Genomic DNA, 22,015 nt, shown 5'->3' on the forward strand with positions numbered 1-22,015 from the left:
CCTTGCGTCTTCTTGGCTATGACGCTACAAGCTTGGCACACCTGTATTTGGTGAGTTTCTCCCATTCTTCTCTGCATATCCTCTTAAACTCTGTCAGGTTGGATGGGGTGCGATTTTGCACAGCTATTTTTAGGTCTCTCCAGAGATGTTCAATCAGGTTGAAGTCTGGACTCTGGCTGGGCCACTCAAGAGCATTCAGAGTCTTGTCCCAAAGCAACTCCTGAGTTTACTTGGCTGTGTGCTTAGACTCATTGATCCGTTCATCTTTCCCTCGATCCTGACTAGTCTTCCAGTCCCTGACGTTGAAATACATCCCCACAGCATGATGCTGCCTCCACCATGCTTTACCGTAGGGATGGTGCCAGATTTCCTCCAGACGTGACGCTTGGCATTCACGCCAAAGAGGTTCAATCAGAGAATCTTGTTTCTCATGGTTGGCAAGTCCTTTAGGTGCCTTTGGCAAACTCCAAGTGGTCTGTCATGTGCCTTTTACTGAGATGTGGCTTCCGTCTGGCGACTCTACCATAAAGGACTGATTGGTGGAGTGCTGCAGAGATGGTTTTCATTCTGGAAGGTTCTCCCATCTTCACAGATAAACTCTGGAGCTTTGTCAGAGTGACCTTCAGGTTCTTGGTCACCTCCCTGACCAAGGCCCTTCTCCTTGGTTCTAAACTTCTTCCATTTAAGATGGAGGCCACTGTGTTCTTGGGGACCTTCAATGCTGCAGAAATGTTTTGGTACCCTTCCCCAGATCTGTGCCCCAACACAATCCTGTCTCGGGGATCTATGGACAATTCCATGGCTGGGTTTTTGCTCAGACATGCACTGTCAACTGTAGGATCAGTAGACAGGTGTGTGCCTTTCCAAATCATGTCCAATCAATAACCCTAACCTGAGCTCAATTTTGAGTCTCATTAGTAAGGGTCTGAATATGTATTTCTTATGTACAGTGGGGAGAATAAGTATTTGATACACTGCCAATTTTGCAGGTTTTCCCTACTTACAAAGCATGTAACGGTCTGTAGTTTTTATCATAGGTACACTTCAACTGTGAGAGACGGAATCTAAAACAAAAATCCAGAAAATCACATTGTATGATTTTAAAGTTATTAATTAGCATTTTTTTGCAATGGTGGCTGTTGTCGTTGTGTTGCTGTTATACTGGCAATACTAAAGTGTCTATAAGAACATCCAATAGTCAAAGGTTAATGAAATACAAATGGTATAGAGGGAAATAGTCCTATAATTCCTATAACAACTAAAAACCTAAAACTTCTTACCTGGGAATATTGAAGACTCGTGTTAAAAGGAACCACCAGCTTTCATATGTTCTCATGTTCTGAGCATGGAACCTAAACTCTAGCTTTTTTACATGGCACATATTGCACTATTACATTCTTCTCCAACACTTTGTTTTTGCATAATTTAAACCAAATTGAACATGTTTCATTATTTACTTGAGGCTAAATTGATTTTATTGATGTATTATATTAAGTAAAATAAGTGTTTATTCAGTATTGTTGTAATTGTATTGTTGTATTGTTGTAATTGTATTGTTGTATTGTTGTAATTGTAATTACAAAAAAACATACCAAAAAAACCTGTCCGATTAATCGATGTCGGCTTTTTTGGTCTTCCAATAATCGGTATCGGTGTTGAAAAATCATAATCGGTCGACCTCTATTTCTAACATCTTATAATTTGCTCATTAAAGTATAAGAACACAGAATCCTTGAAAATTGTTCATGCTAAATGTAATAATAGGTCGAGTACTGCAGGCTATGTATTCTTAAATAGTTTATACAGTGCAATCAAGTCAATGTGAGTTTGTCCAGAAGTTGCCTGGGCAGGATACGTGAAACAACGAGTATGATTCTCCTGTGGATGACTGAGGAATCACCAAGGCAACACAGCTAAGCTCAACAAAGCCAAATACATCAATACCTGTTATCTATTAACCATGACGCAACAGTACTATAGCACCACTCACAGAGTCACCAATCAGCTCCTTTGACTTTTAAGCGACAGGGGGAAATAGGATAATAGCTTTCAGAAGGCATTTGATATTAATGAATTGTTCTACTGCAATATATCAATGCAGGATAACAGAAAGGCTATGATTCAGCCATGAAAATGTCATGCTGAGAAAAGCTAGCTAAATGAAGATAAATCTAGAGTGGGACAGAGTTAAGACAGAATTTGCACTAAAAGCCTCAGACCATGAGAAGGTATGTTGCTGCCTTGGACCCATCTTAACTTCACAGTGTTAAATATATGCCTTTAAGCTTTTGCTTTTATCCAAAGCGACTTAGATTCATGCATACATACCTTTTCCGTATGAGTGATTAATAGGTTGTACCAACGCCACTGCGAAGTGTTACCCAAAACAGCATAGCAAAGCTGAGTCAACATAACCATCTCCAGCCTTAAACTGCCAGGTCAACATCTGGGCTGCGTGACACTGGAAAGGGAAGGGAAAACGGCTCTGGCGTCTCTAGCGTAGAGCATCCCTTCATTTGACATAATAATAAGAGCCCGCAGTGAGTACAAACCTGTCCAGAGCAGTTTGGGATATCCTGAGAGCTACAGTGCTGCCGTTTAGAACATCTCTCAGCAGTCTCTCAGAGGAGGGGGAAGTGGTCCCTCTCAAGTATTATCAGACCAGAGCTACTCTGATACATGCTAAACAGGTGTCTACTGAAGAGTATCTCCATCATTTTAGTAGTCATTGAAGAAAGTAGTGCAGGGTGCCCTAATAGTATGCTGGATCCCCCTTTCAATTGACGGCATCTCCCACTGGAATCCATCCTCAAACCCTGTCTACATCACACACACATTCAATACGCCATCTGGCCTGCAGGTGAGTGCAATCCTCTCCCTATCATTCCATTGGGACACACAGATAGATCAGGTGCACTCCCGCCCCCAGCATTAGAGGCATTTCAATCCATTGGTGGTAATGCCGCCACAAAACAGCATTAGTAAACTGCAATTTCCACATACGTACACTTATAAATCCTAGATGCAATCACAGATGTCATTCAAATAGCAAAACCTCCGACCATTCCATGTTCAAATCAAATGTTAATTGTCACATGCTTCGTAAACTTGTGGCTCCCTGTTAAGTGAGTGTGTGTGTGTGTATGTGTGTGTGTGTGCGTGTGTGTGCGCGCGCTTGTGTGTGCGTGTAGTTTAGGGCTGGGAATTGCCAGGGAACCTCAATATATGATATCATCATGATAGTTAGGTGCTGACAGGATATGTATTACGATTCCCACGATTCTGTATGAATTGCGATTCGATACTGCAATTTGATGTTCCACCGTTTTTTATCAATCTAGTCAACTATCGATATAATATTGTCCCAAAATAATATTGCGAAATGTGCGTGTGGTGAGAGAGAGAAAGAGAGCAGTACAATAGCAGTAGGCTATTGTCACATTGGTATAAAAGGAATCGGGAGACAGGCGCAGGAATGCGTAATAGGGTTTTTTATTGACCCAAATTACAGCGTGCCATGTAAAGGCATGGGGAAGACCAAACAAACACGTATACAAAACACAGTGTTGAAACCCAAACAAAAGAGCGAGGAGTACCTCGAATAAATACACCGGGACAAGACCCGTAACATACACGCACACAATGATTCTACATGGGACGAGACCCGTAATCATCTTCACAATACAAGCGGCATGAAAGCCAAAACAACACAGCACAAACAACCGACAAGACCATGGAAACCAAAGGCCACATATATACAAATAATAATCAGTGGGAATAGTGGACAGGTGTGCGTGATGAAAGTTCCCGGAGGGATCCGTGACAGTACCCCCCCCCCCCCCCCCCCTCCTCTCTATACTTGTTCTATTCCTCTCGGAGAAGATTTAAATAGAATCTTAAGTAAAGTCAAACTAATCCAGCTTCACCTCTTTTGAAAAGTGATGACACAGTGAAAATAATAGTGTCTAGTTATAATAATGTTCTTTATTGTGGAAGTGGCTAGAGACAGAGCATCTAGAGACAGAGCATCTAGAGACAGAGCATCTAGAGACAGAGCATTTATCGCTGACACCGTTTTTTTCTCTCTCTACTGCCTGCACCTGACATCCACCTGACATACTACTGACAGTGTCATGCAGTGTCATTCTGCATAAACGATGGCCAGGCAAGTACTGTTGCTGAGTGAGGAGGGGGGAAGTGACACTGTAAGACAGAGAACATTTTCAGAAAGAGACAAAAAGAGAGTGGTGACACAGAGAGAGTGAAAACACAGAGTGTGAGAGAGAGAGAGCGAGAGAGAGAGAGAGAGCGAGAGAGAGAGAGAGAGGGAGGGTACAGAATGACAGAGCAGCGTCTATGTTTTGGCAGTGTTCCCGTCTGTCCGTCACCGTTAAGCTCTGGGAGGAGGAGAGCGGTCATCCCAGAGAGTCAGAGCGCTGCTGACAAGGCAGGCAAGAGTGCCCAGCCCACTGTCACACGCTTCGCAAACCAGTATAGTACAGGACAATATAGTACAGAACAGTATAGAGCCTGCACAGCATCTTCAAAGACAGAACCGCCCCATAAGGCCTATAGCTGGCCCACCCACAACCACCCTCTCATCTTCCAACAAGTTTATTTTATAAAGTCAAGTACATCATCAGCTGTCACTAGGGCTGTTTCGGTGACCGTATTACCACCACACCGGCGGTCATGAAGGCAGTCAAATTCCAAGTGACTGTTTAGTCACGGTAATTAGACTTCAAAAAAGCTCTGATGCCGCTGATGGTCATTAGTAGCCTACCAAACTTGCTAACTGCCTGGTCCTCAGCACTCTATTGTCCGTCTAATCACTCCGACATCAATGCAAATGTAATCGAAAATCTAATCAAATACTTAATGAGAGCGCATAAACTCATGTTGCGCAACATTTCTGCAGGCTATGCAATTCAGCAAGAAAACAGAGTGATGGCCTCTATTAAAAAGAGGAGGATCCCATCAACTTTCTATGGGTTAGGCCTACTATATTTATTTCTCAACTTTCCTAATAGTAAGCACATTGCTTATCTTTACAACAGGAGTGTAGCCTACCTAGCTGGCATGAAAATGAATCATGGGAAAAGTGTCCTGTATTTGCTATTTAAGTGCAAAATTACATTTTTCCCCAGCCCCTGTTTCGAGACAGCTGCATGATAATGGTCAATTCTATATCAAAACAAATTTCACACATACACTGTATATGATTTAGCATATGTAAAGACAAGATTAAATCAAGAATATTCTGATGGGTGACAATACTAGGCTATCACTTGCAAATTATATATTATCAATTGTGAATGATGCCCAGCGTAAGAAACAATGCCTTTTTTTAGCAACTTTAAAAAAATAGTCGCACACCTCATGTAGCCTAGCCCATAGGTCTATATGTTTTAATAAGGTTTGTATCACTAAAGTGACCAAATAACATTTTAAAATTAAGCACATTCATGTGCTTTTACAAGGGGTTTAGAGCCTAGCTGGCATACATAAAAAGTGTGTGAATTTCAAGTTTTGGGAAGTTAATATTAAGCACATTCATCTGCTTTACAAGGGGTGTAGAGCCTAGCTGGCATACATAAAAAGTGTGTGAATTTCAAGTTTTGGGAAGTTAATATTCACCATAAGAATACACCTTTATAATAAAAGCATTACATGCGTAATTGCATTTGCGGTCACTTTTGATAATGGTGTTTTCCCGCTAATGGAACATTCACGCTTATAGCCTTGCTGCGCTTATAAACGTGAAGAAATAGCTTAATAGTTTATCAACATTTTAAGCTAAACGTTCTGATCTGTTGCGACAGCAACATTGCATACTTTTTTTGGGGGGGGGGGGGGTGGATGCTAGTGGTTGTATTAATTTGGGATCTACCACAACTGTCCTAGACTATGTTTGTAATATTTACTTCACACACAGAATAGAAAAGGTCAACTTTTGTACTATGGGGATAGAACATTTACATAGGCTAGTGTTTTTGCTATTCATTAGGCCTCATCTCGTTGGCTGATGAAAAGGAAATGTGGACAGTTCTTCCAAAATTGTCAATATGCACCTCGGAATTGGATAAGCGCAGTTGCGTCCCCGGTGTGTCTGTCTTCACTTGTAGCTTGTGAGAAAGACCCGATCACGTGATGGAGAGCCATGTGAGTGAGAGTTGCTTCGGAGCAGGCAGCACTCAGGGAGAAGGGCACAACACAGCACTCCAGGCCAAGGGCACAACAGCCAATGGCCGCAAATGGCATGTCCTTTTTTTTAGGGTGCATTATGGCCACAAAAAGGGCACGCCATCGTGAAATTCGAGGCATTATCAAGTGCTAGTCAAATTGTGAATGAGAGACTTGTAACGGTTCTCTTGTTGTGAAGTAGAGGCGGACCAAAAAGCAGCGTGGTTGTTATTCATTGTACTTTAATAACGAAACTGTACATGAAAAACTAACAAAACAACAAACGTGCGAAAACCTAAAAAACAGCCCTGTCTGGTGCAAAACACAGAGACAGGAACAATCACCCACAAACACACAGTGAAACCCAGGCTACCTAAGTATGATTCTCAATCAGAGACAACTAATGACACCTGCGTCTGATTGAGAACCATACTAGGCCGAAACATAGAAATACCCCAAAACATTGAAAAACAAACATAGACTGCCCACCCAACTCACGCCCTGACCATACTAAATAAATACAAAACAAAGGCAATAAAGGTCAGAACGTGACAAGACTGATGAAGTGTGAACAGCCTGTGCAAAAAAACAAAGCAGAGCTCGTGCCTTTCAAGTGACTTTTTTCAAATCATCATTAGAGTGGCATCCTGCATCATGCAGCCTTACAATGTATTAAAAATCTAAACATATACGTTTGTAGAACAACTACAGTTACATTACTAACGCCAAATTAAGCATGTAGGAGTACCTATTTCTTTGTTAACTGCTCACCCCAGAATAGCCGCATGTGCCCACTCCACAAAATCGTTTGGAGAAAATATCCCTTCTATTTTATTCAGCTGTGTTCAATTGTACTCTTCATACTATAAAATGATATACAATTTTAAGCAAATCTTGTCTGCTAAATGAACTATTGTAGCCCACAGCCATTTGGCATAGCTAGATCAGGACCTAGCATAAGGACAACTCAGAGTATGCTATTCTGTTCTTCTGAAACAGACTACATGTTCTTCATATCATGTTTCTTTAGACCTGTCTATAATAAATAATGGATTTATTGTGAAGGTGTAGGCTATATTACATGGATTTATTAGACTTTTTAAAATGTAGATGATCTGAAGGTGTGCATCAGTGGCATGCGTGGAAGCCAAGAGATGCTAAATGTGCTTTTGTTAGTTAACGGTCAATTACCGTGTGACCGACAGTTATTTGCTTGACAATCACCGGCTGACACAATTTCGTGACCGCCATAGCCCTAGTTGTCTCAAAGTGCTTTAAAGATACCCGGTCTTAAGTAGAATAATTGATTACGATGATGTCATCATTCATCATCACATCGTAGCTTGCAGTTAGCTACAGCACGTTCAATTACCATGACAATGACACATGCACCTTGGTTGGGCTGTGAGGTAGCTAGGACTTCTCCCTGTGTCTCGTGTCAGGCTGGGGAGAATGTAGGCTCTTGCGCTCTCCCTGTCACTGCCTGACATTACCAGGTGAGAGGCACTATGAGAGAAGGGCACGACTCACTCTAACAGCACTGTAGTCTGTGCACAGCTTCTGCTTCACAGAGCAACAGAAAGAGAGAGAGTGAGTAAGAAAGTGAGCGAGACTGAGAGTCAGAGAATCAGGTCTCTGTAGAAAACAAAAGGAGCAGACCACCTAAAAAACCCACGAGGCCCAAACTGAATTAGAGACGGACTAAATTAGAATGTGAAATTAGTTGTGGTTACCAAACTCGCTGTGAGAGAGTGAAAGCTTGCGGGGAGCTGCCACTGTCAACGGAGCACAGAACATGAATGAACAAGCAGCCGTCATCCAGCTCCCAGCTGCCCCACAACCATCCACATTTGCATACGGTAGAGAGATGCCGCAGGTGGCTGCTTCACATCCCCATCTCTAAGGTCTTCACCCCCCCCAAACAGCCATAATACTCCACACTACAATCGTGGCCAAAAGTTTTGAGAATGGCACAAATATTAATTTCCACAAAGTTTGCTACTTCAGTGTCTTTACATATTTTTTTGTCAGATGTTACTATGGAATACTGAAGTATAATTACAAGCATTTCATAAGTGTCAAAGGCTTTTATTGACAATTACATGAAGTTGATGCAAAGAGTCAATATTTGCAGTGTTGACTCTTCTTTTTCAAGACCTCTGCAATCCGCCCTGGCATGCTGTCAATTAACTTCTGGGCCACATCCTGACTGATGGCAGCCCATTCTTGCATAATCAATGCTTGGAGTTTGTCAGAATTTGTGGGTTTTTGTTTGTCCACCTGCCTCTTGAGGATTGACCACAAGTTCTCAATGGGATTAAGGTCTGGGGAGTTTCCTGGCCATGGACTCAAAATATCAATGTTTTGTTCCACGAGCCACTTAGTTATCACTTTTGCCTTACGGCTAAGTACTCCATCATGCTGGAAAATAATTGTTCGTCACCAAACTGTTCCTGGATGGTTGGGAGAAGTTGCTCTCGGAGGATGTGTTGGTACTATTCTTTAGTCATGGTTGTGTTCTTAGGGAAAATTGTGAGTGAGCCCACTCCCTTGCCTGAGAAGCAACCCCACACATGAATGGTCTCAGGATGCTTTACTGTTGGCATGACACAGAACTCATGGTAGCGCTCACCTTGTCTCCCCCTGACAAGCTTTTTCCGGATGCCCCAAACAATCAGAAAGAGGATTAATCAGAGAAAACGACTTTACCCCAGTCCTCAGCAGTCCAATCCCTGTACCTTTTGCAGAATATCAGTCTGTCCCTGATGTTTTTCCTGGAGAGACGTGGCTTCTTTGCTGCCCTTCTTGACACCAGGCCATCCTCCAAAAGTCTTCACCTCACTGTGTGTGCAGATGCACTCACACCTGCCTGCTGCCATTCCTGAGCAAGCTCTGTACTGGTGGTGCCCCGATCCCGCAGCTGAATCAACTTTAGGAGATGGTCCTTGCGCTTGCTGGACTTTCTTGGGCGCCCTGAAGCCTTCTTCACAACAATTATACTGCTCTCCTTGAAGTTCTTGATGAACCGATACATGGTTGATTTAGGTGCAATATTACTGGCAGCAATATCCTTGCCTGTGAAGACCTTTTTGTGCAAAGCAATAATGACGGCACGTGTTTCCTTGCAGGTAACCATGGTTGACAGAGGAAGAACAATGATTCCAAGCCCCCCCCTCATTTTGAAGCTTCCAGTCTGTTATTCGAACTCAATCAGCATGACAGAGTGATCTCCAGCCTTGTCCTCACTCACACCTGTGTTAACGAGAGAATCACTAACATGATGTCAGCCGGTCCTTTTGTGGCAGGACTGAAATGCAATGGATTTTTTTGGGGGGCGGATTCAGTTAATTTGCATGACAAAGAGGGACTTTAATTGCAATTAATTGAAGTCAAACTGAGTCAGCAGACTTTGTGAAAATTAATATTTGTGTCATTCTCAAAACTTTTGGCCACGACTGTACTTCATAATAATACTCTGGAGTTTAAGAGGAGCGTATTGATCAGGGTGCTAAAAAAATCAATTGATTAACTTAATCTCCAACAACTCAGTTTAATTTTTTTTACAAAAATAAAACTGCTACAGTAGTTGACGTGGCAGCATAACATATGATATGTTTCTATATCATGTATAGGTTTCATATATAGGCAATTTAAAGGAAACACCAACATAAAGTGTCTTAAAAGGTCGTTGGGCCACCAAGAGCCAGAACAGCTTCAATGCAGAGTGTCTGGAACTCTATAGGAGGGATGCGACACCATTCTTTCACGAGAAATTCAATAATAATTTGGTATTTTGTTGAAGGTTCTGGAAACATCACCATGCACAAAGCCAAGCGTCGGCTAGAGTAAAGCTTGCCACCATTGAACTCGTACTCTGGAGTGATGAATCACACTTTACCATCTGGCAGTCCAACAGACAAATTTGGGTTTGGCTGATGCCAGGAGAACGCTACCTGCCCCAATGCATAGTGCCAACTGTAAAGTTCGGTGGAGGAGGAATAATGGTCTGGGACTGTTTCGTGGTTTGGGCTAGGCCCCTTAGTTCCAGTGAAGGGAAATCTTAATGTTCCAGCACATTCTAGACGATTCTGTGCTTCCAACTTTGTGGCAACAGTTTGGGGGAGGGCCTTTTCCTATTTCAGCATGAAAATGCCACCCATAGTGCAGTTCATTTCCGAATGAGATGTTCGACGAGCAGGTGATATCCATCCATAGCCATTTGCCTTCTCACCAGCTGAGAAACAACCCAGAGAGAGATCCCAATACCATGTACCTATTTTCATTGTTTTCCCTTTAATCTTCGTTTAACTAGGCAAGTCAATTAAGAACACATTCTTATTTACAATGACGGCCAAGGAACAGTGGGTTAACTGCCTTGTTCAGGGGCAGAACGACAGATTTTTAACTTGTCAGCACGGGGATTCGATCTCGCAAACCTTTCGGTTACTGGCCCAACGCTCCGACCACTAGGCTACCTGCCACCTATCTGACCATGGTCGTGTGTGGCTCAGTCAGTAGAGCATTGCACTTGCAATGCCAACGGTTGTGTGTTCGATTCTACCTGTGGCCACCCATAAATAACATGCATGCACACACTTTAGAAAAAAACATCTACTAAATGGCTTAAATTTGTATTTTTATGTATAGATGAAGTCGGAAGCCAAATACATTGAAACTCAGTTTTTCACAATTCCTGACATTTAATCATAGTAAAGATTCCTTGTCTTAGGTCAGTTAGGATGACCATTTTATTTTAAGAATGTGAAATGTCAGAATAATAGTAGAGAGAATGATTTATTTCAGCTTTTATTTAACTAATCACATTCCCAGTGGGTCAGAAGTTTACATAGAGTCAATTAGTATTTGATAGCATTGCCTTTACATTGTTTAACTTGGGTCAAACATTTTGGGTAGCCTTCCACAGGCTTCCCACAATAAGTTGAGTTAATTTTGTCCAATTCCTCCTGACAGAGCTGGTGTAACAGTCAGGTTTGTAGGCCTCGTTGCTCGCACACGCTTTTCCAGTTCTGCCAAAAATGTTCTATAGGATTGAGGTCAGGGTTTTGTGATGGCCACTCCAATACCTTGACTTTGTTGTCCTTAAGCCATTTTGCCACAACTTTGTAAGTATGCTTGGGGTCAATGTTCATTTGGAAGACCCATTTCAACCAAGTTTAAACTTCCTGACTGATGTCTTGAGATGTTGCTTCAATATATCCACATAATTTTCCATCCTCATGATGCTGCCACCCCTGTGATTCACGGTTGGGATGGTGTTCTTCGGCTTGCAAGCCTCCTCCTTTTCCTCCAAACATAACGATGGTCATTATGGCCAAACAATTCTATTTTTGTTTCATCAGACCAGAGGACATTTCTCCAAAAAGTATGATCTTTGTCCACATGTGCAGTTGCAAACCGTAGATTTTGGGTGGTTTTGGAGCAGTGGCTCCTTCATTGCTGAGCGGTCTTTCAGGTTATGTCGATATAGGACTCGTTTTACTGTGCATATAGATACTTTTGTACCCGTTTCCTCCAGCATCTTCACAAGGTCCTTTGCTGTTGTTCTGGGATTGATTTGCACTTTTCGCACCAAAGTACATTCATCTCTAGGAGACAGAACGCGTCTCCTTCCTGAGCGGTATGACGGCTGCGTGGTCCCATGGTGTTTGTACTTGCGTATTATTTTTTGTACAGATGAACGTGGTACCTTCAGGCGTTTGGAAATTGCTCCCAAGGATGAACCAGACTTGTCGAGGTCTACAATTTTTTTCTGAGGTCTTGGCTGATTTCTTTTGATTTTCCATTGATGTCAAGCAAAGAGGAACTGAGTTTGAAGCCTCCAATTGACTCAAATCATGTCAATTAGACTATCAGAAGCTTCTAAAGCTATGACATAATTTTCTGGAATTTTCCAAGATGTTTAAAGGAACAGTCAACTTAGTGTATGTACATTTCTGACCCATTGGAATTGTGATACTGTGAATTATAAGTGACACAATCTGTCTGTAAACAATTGTTGGAAAAAATACTTGTGTCATGCACAAAGTAGATACCCTAACCGACTTGCCAAAACTATAGTTTGTTAATGACTCCAACCTAAGTGTATGTAAACGTACGACTTGAACTGTATACAGATATTCAATCACTTAACTACCATCCATCCTAAAGCAGCCTCCTACACACCCACCTCAGGCTATCTCCTCTCCTCTAGTCTAACCAGCTCTGTATCCCTCTCATTCCGATCATGTATAGTACATCTGAGAGCCATGGTGGTGAAGCTTGGGCTGGAGTTATTATTAATGACCCCATCCCTCCCTGGCTGCTCATCTGTCCAGATGCTGAGAATGTTCTTCCTCTATCCCTCCATCCCTCTATCCACCCCTCCGCTCCACTGAGCCGCTGTCATGTTCCATCTCTCCCTGGGTGTGATAGATGGAGGGGGAACAGGAGATGTCTGTCGATCTGTGCTCTGAACCTACCCAGCATCTCTAATATTCAACTCCCTCATTCAATATTCAACATTCATCTCTCCTTCTCTCTTTATTTTTCTCCCTCCCTCCCTTTTTCTTTCTCTCCCTACACGTCTCACTCTCTATATCGATCTTTCTGTCTTAATCTCAATCCTTCTCCCTCTCTTCTTGTTTCTCTCTCATTTGCATTGTCTTGATAATTCTTGCTGTCTTTCGCTCTCTTTCTCCACTCCCCTGTCATGCAAGCTGCACCCTCCTCTATTCCACACGATTGAAAACTAGACACCACTTGCAGATCAGCCTACACCAATTCATTAACACAAACACAGACAAACATATACAAAACACAGACACAGACCAGCACCTATCAACCGGCTCTCTGTAGCCGATGTGAGTAAGACCTTTAAACAGGTTAACATTCACAAGTCCGCAGGGCCAGACGGATTACCAGGACGCGTACTCAGAGCATGCGCTGACCAACTGGCAAGTGTCTTCATTGAGATTTTCAATCTCTCCCTGACACTGTCTGTAATACCAACATGTTTCAAGCCATAGTCCCTGTGCCCAAAAATGCCAAGGTAACCTGTCTAAATGACGCTCACATCTGTAGCCATGAAATACTTTGAAAGGCTGGTCATGGCTCACATCAACACCATCATCCCAGACACCCTGGACCCACTCCAAATAGCAACCCCCCAACAGATCCACAGATGTCGCAATCTCTATGTGAGAATGCTATTCATTGACTACAGCTCAGCTTTTAACACCATAGTGCCCTTCAAGCTCATTACTAAGCTAAGGACCCTGGGTCTGAACACCTCCCTCTGCAACTGGATCCTGGACTTCCTGACGGGCTGACCCCAGGTGGTGAGGGTAGGCAACCACACCTACGCCACGCTGACCCTCAACACGGGGGCCCCTCAGGGTTGTGTGCATAGTCCCCTCCTGTACTCCCTGTTCAGCCACTACTCCGTGGCCGTGCACGGCACCAACACCGTCATCATTAAGTTTGCTGATGACAAGACGGTGGTAGGCCTGATCAACGATGACAGTGAGACTATGAGCCTATAGGGAAAAGGACAAGAACAACAACCTCTCCCTCAATGTCAGCAAGACAAAGGAGCTGATCGTGGACTACAGGAAACGGAGGGCCAAGCACACGCCCATTCACATCGACAGGGTTGTAGTGGAGCGGGTCGAGATCTTCAAGTTCCTCGGCGTCCACATCACTAAGGATCTATCATGGTCCACACACACCATGGAAGGTAGGTCAAAAAGGGGGAGGTCACAATTCTGTTTGTACACTTGTTCACATGCAGATTCTTCTTAATAAAACCTATTTGAAACAAGCAATTACACTTTGTTATTATCATGGCATTTCATATTAGTATTCAGGTTATTACTTGTAAATATTAATCAATTAATGAAGAAATGCAAGGTTGGAGGGGATCTGTGACATTTTTGTATTGAACCAAATTAACGGAGTCGAAATAAAGATATACCTACCTTGTCCTCATCTATTGGCTTTTCTGCATTTCGATGCACAAAACCATTCAAACAAAGTCTGATGGGTTTTCTCACACTTTTCCCGAAATATTCGCATGAAGTCACAAACCCTGCTGCTGCGGTCAATCAACCGTTCTTCAAAGAGAGGACACTGTAATGAGGTAAATCATGTACCCTATGCTACTGAAAATAGGCATTTTACAAGATTAAATCATGCCATGAGTATTTGATTCTTATTAAAGAGATGGAGTCCAGACAGGCCACTTCATGAAACTTTTTGAATGGACATATAGGCCTATAGAGAGAATCCGCGAACCACACGCACACAACCCCGTAAAAGCACCCGCCAATCAAAGCCTCCATTGTATGTCAGACATAAGAGCAAATATTTCTCCTTTCCTTGAAACATATTAAAAAACCTAGGCCTACGTTGGGCTTTATGAAAGTAATCTATAAGAGAATGAATTGACAAGGAGAGTATGAAGGGGACAGCTATGTTATAGCATGAAGAGGAAATTGACAATCAATAAAACTAAAACAAATACACGCAACATGTCCATAGCCTGTTTATCAGAATTGCTGATTATCGAGGGGGAGAGTGTAGGAAAATATTTTTCAAATACTGTGAGGACTGAGGAGCTATTATAATTTGAATGGATGTAAAAAATGTAATATATAAAAAAAAGACTGAGTCCAGCTGGACACTTTTCTACATTTGACATTTGCGAGAAGCAGGCTAGGCACTTCTATGCGTCAAAAGGCGCGCAAACTCCGTCAACATTAACAGGACAGAGAAACCAGACACGTGTTCATTCCTCACACGCAGCGCGTAAATGATGGTATGAAATAAACAAAAACTTGTTTGTCACAAGTGTAGCAGGTTGTGAATTCCCCAAATAACATTTCCACTCCGAGAATGAGAAATCACTGTAATTAATACATGCATTAACATAAATTAATGTAAACAAATGACAGGGATTAACGATAATTTGCCTGTTTTACAATCAGTAAATTACCACATGGGCATTCATAAAAGTGTGACAACGTATAGCCCAGGCTACTATTCTACTTTGCGGGGATAGGAGGGTGGCAATGTTTTGGTCTCGCTGAGGGCGGAATATCGTCCAGGATCGGGCTAGATCAGCGTTGATTAGTCTATAAATTAAGAAAAGATCCGGTATCAAATTATACCTTGCCAGGTTGGAGAGGAGTTGGCGCATTGTCCATTTGACACAACGCATTATAGGCATTAAAGCATTACAGGCCTCAGAGCCAGAACAACCTTGTCGACTGCTGTTGAATAATGAATGGAGTTAACTAAATTAGCAAAACAATTTCAGTCATTGATTAACACTCCCGCTATTAGGTTAAGTGTATCTGCATGAAAATAAAGTAAATAAAACATTTTTAGAAAAATGTAAGGATATTTAATTTTCATGGAGGACTTCATCCATAACCACCAGTTCTACAGCTATTCAATTACCGTCACAGCTCCGGTAAGGTGCCAAAATAAATACTCTGAGAAGCTCTGCAGCTCATAACTGCTGGGGAGTTAAGACAATCCGAAATGGCCTACTATCAGACATCCAAATACATGAAAAATAAACATGAACAGAAGGGCAAACAATTCACCAAATGAATGTGACCAATTAACGGGAGACAGAGAAACGCATTCTGGAGAGAGATGGGCCTATGGTGCATTTTCACCACACACCCCTTCCCTTCTTATTGTGTCGACATTTTCAATTGGGGATGTCATTTATGTAAATACTAAGCTGTGGTGTAGACCACAACTCAATTGTTTTCGATAGGTCTACAACAGAAAATTTGTGTGAAACATTAATGTTCACTGACTACCAGACAAGTCAAGTATATTATTATCATATTAATTAAAAACAGTATAAAGCTGCATTTTAATATTTCGGATCTATTTGGGTCCGATACAGACCCGACCCAATTTGGATCTGATTCTCCCTCATGTCGGACATGTTTTGGTGTCGGAACTTGTCCACCTCGGACCGAATCTGACGACCGCGTCCTGTCAGTGTCGGATATGAATTTCATGGATCCAATTCGGTCCAGATCTCAATTTCTGGATCAGAGAAGACGTCTAATGTACATATCTACCTCAATTACCTCACACCCCTGCACATCGACTCGGTACTGGTACACCGTGTATATAGCCAAGTTACTCATTGTGTATTTATTACTCCTACATGTTATTAGTGTGCTGACTTTTTCTTTTGACTGTCAGTATACGGCCACTAACTCTTTTGACTCATCATATACACTGCTTCTACTGTTTATTATCTATCCTGTTGCCAAGTCACTTTATCCCTACCTACATGTACATATCTACCTCAATTACCTCGTACCACTGCACCTCGACTAGGTACTGGTAAATACTCATTGTGTATTTTTCGATTATTTCTCAATTTTCTTTCATTCTGAATTGTTGGAAAGGGCCTGTAAGTAAGCATTTCACTGTTAGTCTACACCGGTTGTTTACGAAGCGTGCGACGAATACAATTTTATTTGTTTTGACCGTCTGAGATTGGCTTTACAGTGCAAACCAACATAGTCTTTTGAAAGCGTGATCCCAACAGAGTAGATACTGAAGCTTACGAAAATACACAAGCCCACACTATACTGTACTCAGCAACTCTCCGTACTTACAGACATTTCACTGATCCAGGACACTTTAGTCCCGTCAACACCTCTGAAATCCACTGTGTTAAAATCCTCTGTTCAAAAGAGAGTCCATGCAAGCAGTCCCCTGCACAGTGCACACTGACCAGAACAGTAAAACATCAGCTTCGACAGTGTGAATATTCTCCAATAGAATACAGCAGCGCATAAAAACAGTAATCCACTAGCATGATGATTAGACACATGCATGCGTGTGTGTGCGTGTGTACCTACAGTCAGGCTTCGTCCCACGGAGGAGAGAGACAGTGCTAACATCCAGACTCAGAGCCAGCTCCACACTACCACTGCAGCTGCTGGCTTTACTGTCCTATATGAGACACACACACACACACACACACACACACACACACACACACACACACACACACACAGTGCATAGCAACGGGCAATCAGCTGTGAGGGAGGTTCTTTCAAATACTCCCACCCTCCCACCTCGGTAGACGCAAGACTCTCTCTCTCTCTCTCACACACACACACACACACACACACACACACACACACACACACACACACACACACACACTAAACGAAATCGGATATGCAAGCAACACAACTGCCCACACAAACAAACACACACACTGAACTAAGGTAAAAAGAGACGCTGACAGTGTAATCCTGTGGGACTGTGTGACGTAATGAGAGGAAGCAGGGCGTGGCACTCAGGACTAGAGGTCTTCAAGTTGGATCTGTTCCAAAATGGATCTGTGGATTTCCCACTCGACCCGATATGCATACATTTTTTTTTTAATGGAGACCCGTTCAGAATGGACCCGAGGACAGTCAGACCCAAAGGAGAGTGGAAAACAGACACGTGCTGGTTTGGATCCGAGAGACCTGTTCAGATCCGAGAGAAAGAGAGAGAGAAAGAAACCTCCTACTGGGCGCTGCCAGCGCCGTCAACAAACAAGCCATATTGATCCATGATCCATAATTACATGTCATTAAAAACCGGGTATAACAAATTACCCCAAATGTGTTTCGATGTGTAGCCTATTAAAAACGTTATAGTTTATTGTTTTATTGGTTTTTACTTTCCTAAAACAATAGTTGTCTATCTCATGGTTCAGCTGTCGGAGATTTGAGCGATATAGGCATCAGGCCATTGCATGCATATACTGTAGGCCTGTAGGCATAGGCGTCCACTGTATGATATTTACATTTAAAAAATAAATATTCATAGAGACAAGCTTAGGCCTAGCTCTAGAGCGACTGAGAGAAAGATATGCCGGCACCATGTACCCAACATCCACATCTTTACACTTGTCGGATAGGCTACTACTGCTATACAGATATGTGACCCGTTTCAGGAAACTAGGCGTCTTGACTTCACAGCAGAGTCGTTTAAAATGCCTTCTTGAACATGTGAACTTCCATGTGCCTTAATAAAAACTTTTATGCCATCTGTAAATACAAATAAAGTTGTTAAATTATGAGCCTAGTTGGTTTAGTCAAAGAAAAAGAAGGAACCTTCCTGAGATAATGAGTGGGCTGGACATGAGGAGAGATGAGCTTCAGATTGGTCTGATGCGTAGCATCTTGTGTCCATAAAATGAGCTGGTCGTTATGCGTACATTATCCTTTCTACTGCAGTTTTTCCCCCTAAAGATTTAACGTCAGCCATGGAGAACTGCAAATATGTTGCTACTGCTCTCAATAACATTGCTGCCTAGGAAATCCCTGATTTAGGTAAAAACATTTTAATTGAAGAAGACATTGTAGAGTCTTCTGATGACAGTGATGGGAAGAAACGACGATCAACGTGTATGAACTGTGTGTAACGTTAGTGATGTTTTCTCAGAATGCCATTTTGCATTGCATTGAACTTATTTGGTTAGCTAGCTATGACAATCGGTTTGTATTGGTAGTACTATATGGCTTGGGATAATAGTTCATTGTTTACATGTCTAAACAAAAGACCCAAAGTTAAAGCTTGCTGTTAGCTAGCTAACGTTAGATGAGGATAGATGGCTGGCTTGCTAGCTAACAGTAACTTAGATGTATGAACCTAATGTTAGTGATGTTTTCTCAGAATACCATTTGGCATTGCTAGTTAACTTTAGCTAGCTATTACTATCAGTTTATATTGCTAGTACTCTATGGATTGGGTTTATGGTTCATTATTTAGCTAGCTACACGTCTAAAGAAAAGACCCCAAGTTAAAGCTTGCTATGAGCTAGATAACATTACCTGACGTTAGATGTCTGGCTAGCTAGCTAACATTACATGTATGAACTGTGTGTAGTGATATCTCAGAATGCCATTTCACATCTATTGTATAATAATGCAAAAATATTTGTATCTGGAATTTGTCTTTCAGCGTCAGTAGAACACGCCTGACTCTCCTCCACCAGTCATCCAAGGATACAAGGAGAATGGTCTAATGCCTCCCATCACAAAGAGAGCTGGCCCAAGCAAGCACAGGTTACACCTGAAGCATGAGGACTTGCAGCGAGTTGTGAACTTCCTCAACAACTACGCAGAGGATAATGCAATAGTATTACCAGGACGCCACCCAGGACACAAACACTTTGGTGGAAAGCTGCTGCCATCCCATGTGACAAAAGCTGCAGTGTGGCGACTACAAGGAATCGATGACAACACTTGGTATTTAAAGCATAAACACGATTTTATTATTTTATTGAGCTCCAACATGATTGGCACTACTTTTATTCAGGGCCCCTACTGAACAGTCTGGACCTAAACTTCCTAATCACAGGCCACACCAAGTTTGCCCCCGGCTGGTACTTCGCGCCTCATCAAGCAGCGCTTCAGAGAGACCAGAGTGAACACTTTGTCTGAGATTGCTGGTGTTGTGAAGGACAGCATTGTGACAGGGGTCAAAATCTCACAGCTGGTTGGACTGGAGGATGGTACGAGTGTGTTTCATTTGGTGACCTCAGAGAGGACAGGAAACACACATAACTATATCTCTGAATGTGCACATTTCTCAATTATGAGATTTGCATCAAATTCTTGTATAAAATGAATGAGTAAAGATGAAACTATCTGTGAAATGATGTAATGTGATGTTAAACCTTTAATGTGAGAGAATTGTATTCCCTTTAAAGTTTAACTAAGGCATTGGCCTGCCCCCATGAGCACAGACACGATCCAGCTTCCCTCATGAGGAAATCCTCTTCAGACTAAGCAATTTGCGAATAGTTATTGAATTCCTAACCATACCACGTGGAGCATTGGTTCAACTCTGAGACTATCGATCCCGACAGAATACGAGCAAATCTTACATACTAATTACTAATCTGCAGCTTTAAATTATGTCAACCTGGGATGCGAAGACTGACAACCGCCAAAACATCTATTCTACGAGAACATTTCTGAATTTTACTCTAAAGTATCCATCCTAACCACAAAATACTTTGATCTTCAGGGAAGCAGAGAGAGAGAGAGATACGCTCGGATGAACTCTCCAACAGACAGACAGACGATTCCAACAGAACCGACACTCACTTCCCTTTGTCCACCAAGCCGTCATATCGGCTTAGCCCACTAGGGAACTATCATTTCCTTGTAACCATATCTACTGTTTGTGTGTTTATGCATTTCTGTGATTATTTAGTTAGTTAGTGAATAAATTACAAGACAATTGGTGTATGGATGATTCATAGTAAAGGCTGGGTTTGTGCAGATAACCAACAATATACGACGTTTGGAATGAGACTAACGTGAGGTAAAGAATAATATTAAAAATGATAACTTTCCTTGGTGCCCAGACTTCCTAGGTAACTACATTTACATGATTAGTTTAATCACGTAATAATAATTACAGAGAATTGATTTGATAAAATAACACTTCACTTTTAATGATGCCAAAGACATGACATTGTAGACAAAGGAGAGCTCTCCAGTAGGTACTGAAACCTTCAAAGGCCCTTTTCTCAAAAGTGTGTTTACAAGTTTATCAACTTTCAAAGCAGAAATACTTTCCCATTGTTCCTCAAAACTACAGTGTATTTTATACCATTTTGTATCTGAGTCTCTACTTTTATTCAATGTAAAAAAAAACGATTTCAAATGTTGCAACATAAGATTTTGAGCCGTTCAGTCACATATACAGTGCATTCGCAAATTATTCAGACCCCTTGACCTTTTCCACATTTTGTTATGTTACAGCCTTATTCTGAAATTGATTAAATACATGATTTTCCTAATCAATCTACACACAATACCCACAATGACAACGTGAAAACAGGTTTTTAGAATGGTTAACTATTGTTAACTTACAGATAACTAGTCCAACGCAATAACAACCTGCCTCTCTCTCCTTGCACTCCACAAGGAGACTGCCTGTTACGCGAATGCAGTAAGCCAAGGTAAGTTGCTAGCTATCATTAAACTTATCTTATGAAAAACAATCAATCATAATCACTAGTTAACTACACATGGTTGATGAAATTACTAGATTTTATCTAGCGTGTCCTAAGTTGCATATAATGTGACTGAGCATACAAGTATCTAAGTATCTGACTGAGCGGTGGTAGGCAGAAGCAGTCACGTAAATATTCATTCAAACAGCACTTTCGTGCGTTTTGCCAGCAGCTCTTCGTTGTGCATCAAGCATTGCGCTGTTTATGACTTCAAGCCTAGCTAGCTAGTTAGCGCGCGCTAATAGCGTTTCATACGTCACTCGCTCTGAGCCTTCTAATAGTTGTTCCCCTTATTCTGCATGGGTAAAGATGCTTTGATGGTGGCTGTTGTCGTTGTGTTGCTGGTTCGAGCCCAGGGAGGAGCGAGGAGAGGGACAGAAGCTATACACTGGCAATACTAAAGTGCCTATAAGAACATCCAAAAGTCAAAGGTTAATGAAATACAAATGGTATAGAGGGAAATAGTCCTATAATTCCTATAATAACTACAAACCTAAAACTTCTTACCTGGGAATATTGAACCACCAGCTTTCATATGTTCTCATGTTCTGAGCAAGGAACTGAAACGTTAGCTTTCTTACATAACACATATTGCACTTTTACTTTCTTCTCCAACACTTTGTTTTTGCATTATTTAAACCAAATTGAACATGTTTCATTATTTACTTGAGGCAAAATAGATTTTATTGATGTATTATGTTAAGTTAAAATAAGTGTTCATTCAGTATTGTTGTAATTGTCATTATTACATTTTTTATATAT

At 41.7% G+C, this 22,015-nt stretch overlaps 1 protein-coding gene across 17 annotated transcripts in view; it reads right to left on the reverse strand.

Annotated features, from left to right (window-relative positions):
- The window catches only part of mctp1a (multiple C2 domains, transmembrane 1a), a 224,733-nt gene that overhangs the window by 136,480 nt on the left and 66,238 nt on the right, over positions 1–22,015 (reverse strand). For 6 of the 17 annotated variants that reach the window (XM_090190192.1, XM_090190190.1, XM_090190189.1 and 3 more), the window contains exon 1: positions 17,082–17,221. The exons of 6 other annotated variants lie outside the window; for them this stretch is intronic. In XM_090190192.1, the coding sequence (XP_090046318.1) occupies positions 17,082–17,123 (42 nt within the window). In that variant the 5' untranslated portion in view covers positions 17,124–17,221. Of the gene's footprint in view, positions 1–16,835; positions 16,950–17,077; positions 17,222–22,015 lie in introns of those variants that run through there. 5 more of the 17 variants (XM_090190194.1, XM_090190193.1, XM_090190191.1 and 2 more) reach the window with 2 other exon arrangements.

The sequence above is a fragment of the Oncorhynchus mykiss genome, chromosome 11 (genome assembly GCF_057628025.1).
Source record: "Oncorhynchus mykiss isolate SJ-2025 chromosome 11, ASM5762802v1, whole genome shotgun sequence".
In the NCBI taxonomy this organism is placed as follows: Eukaryota; Metazoa; Chordata; class Actinopteri; order Salmoniformes; family Salmonidae; genus Oncorhynchus; species Oncorhynchus mykiss.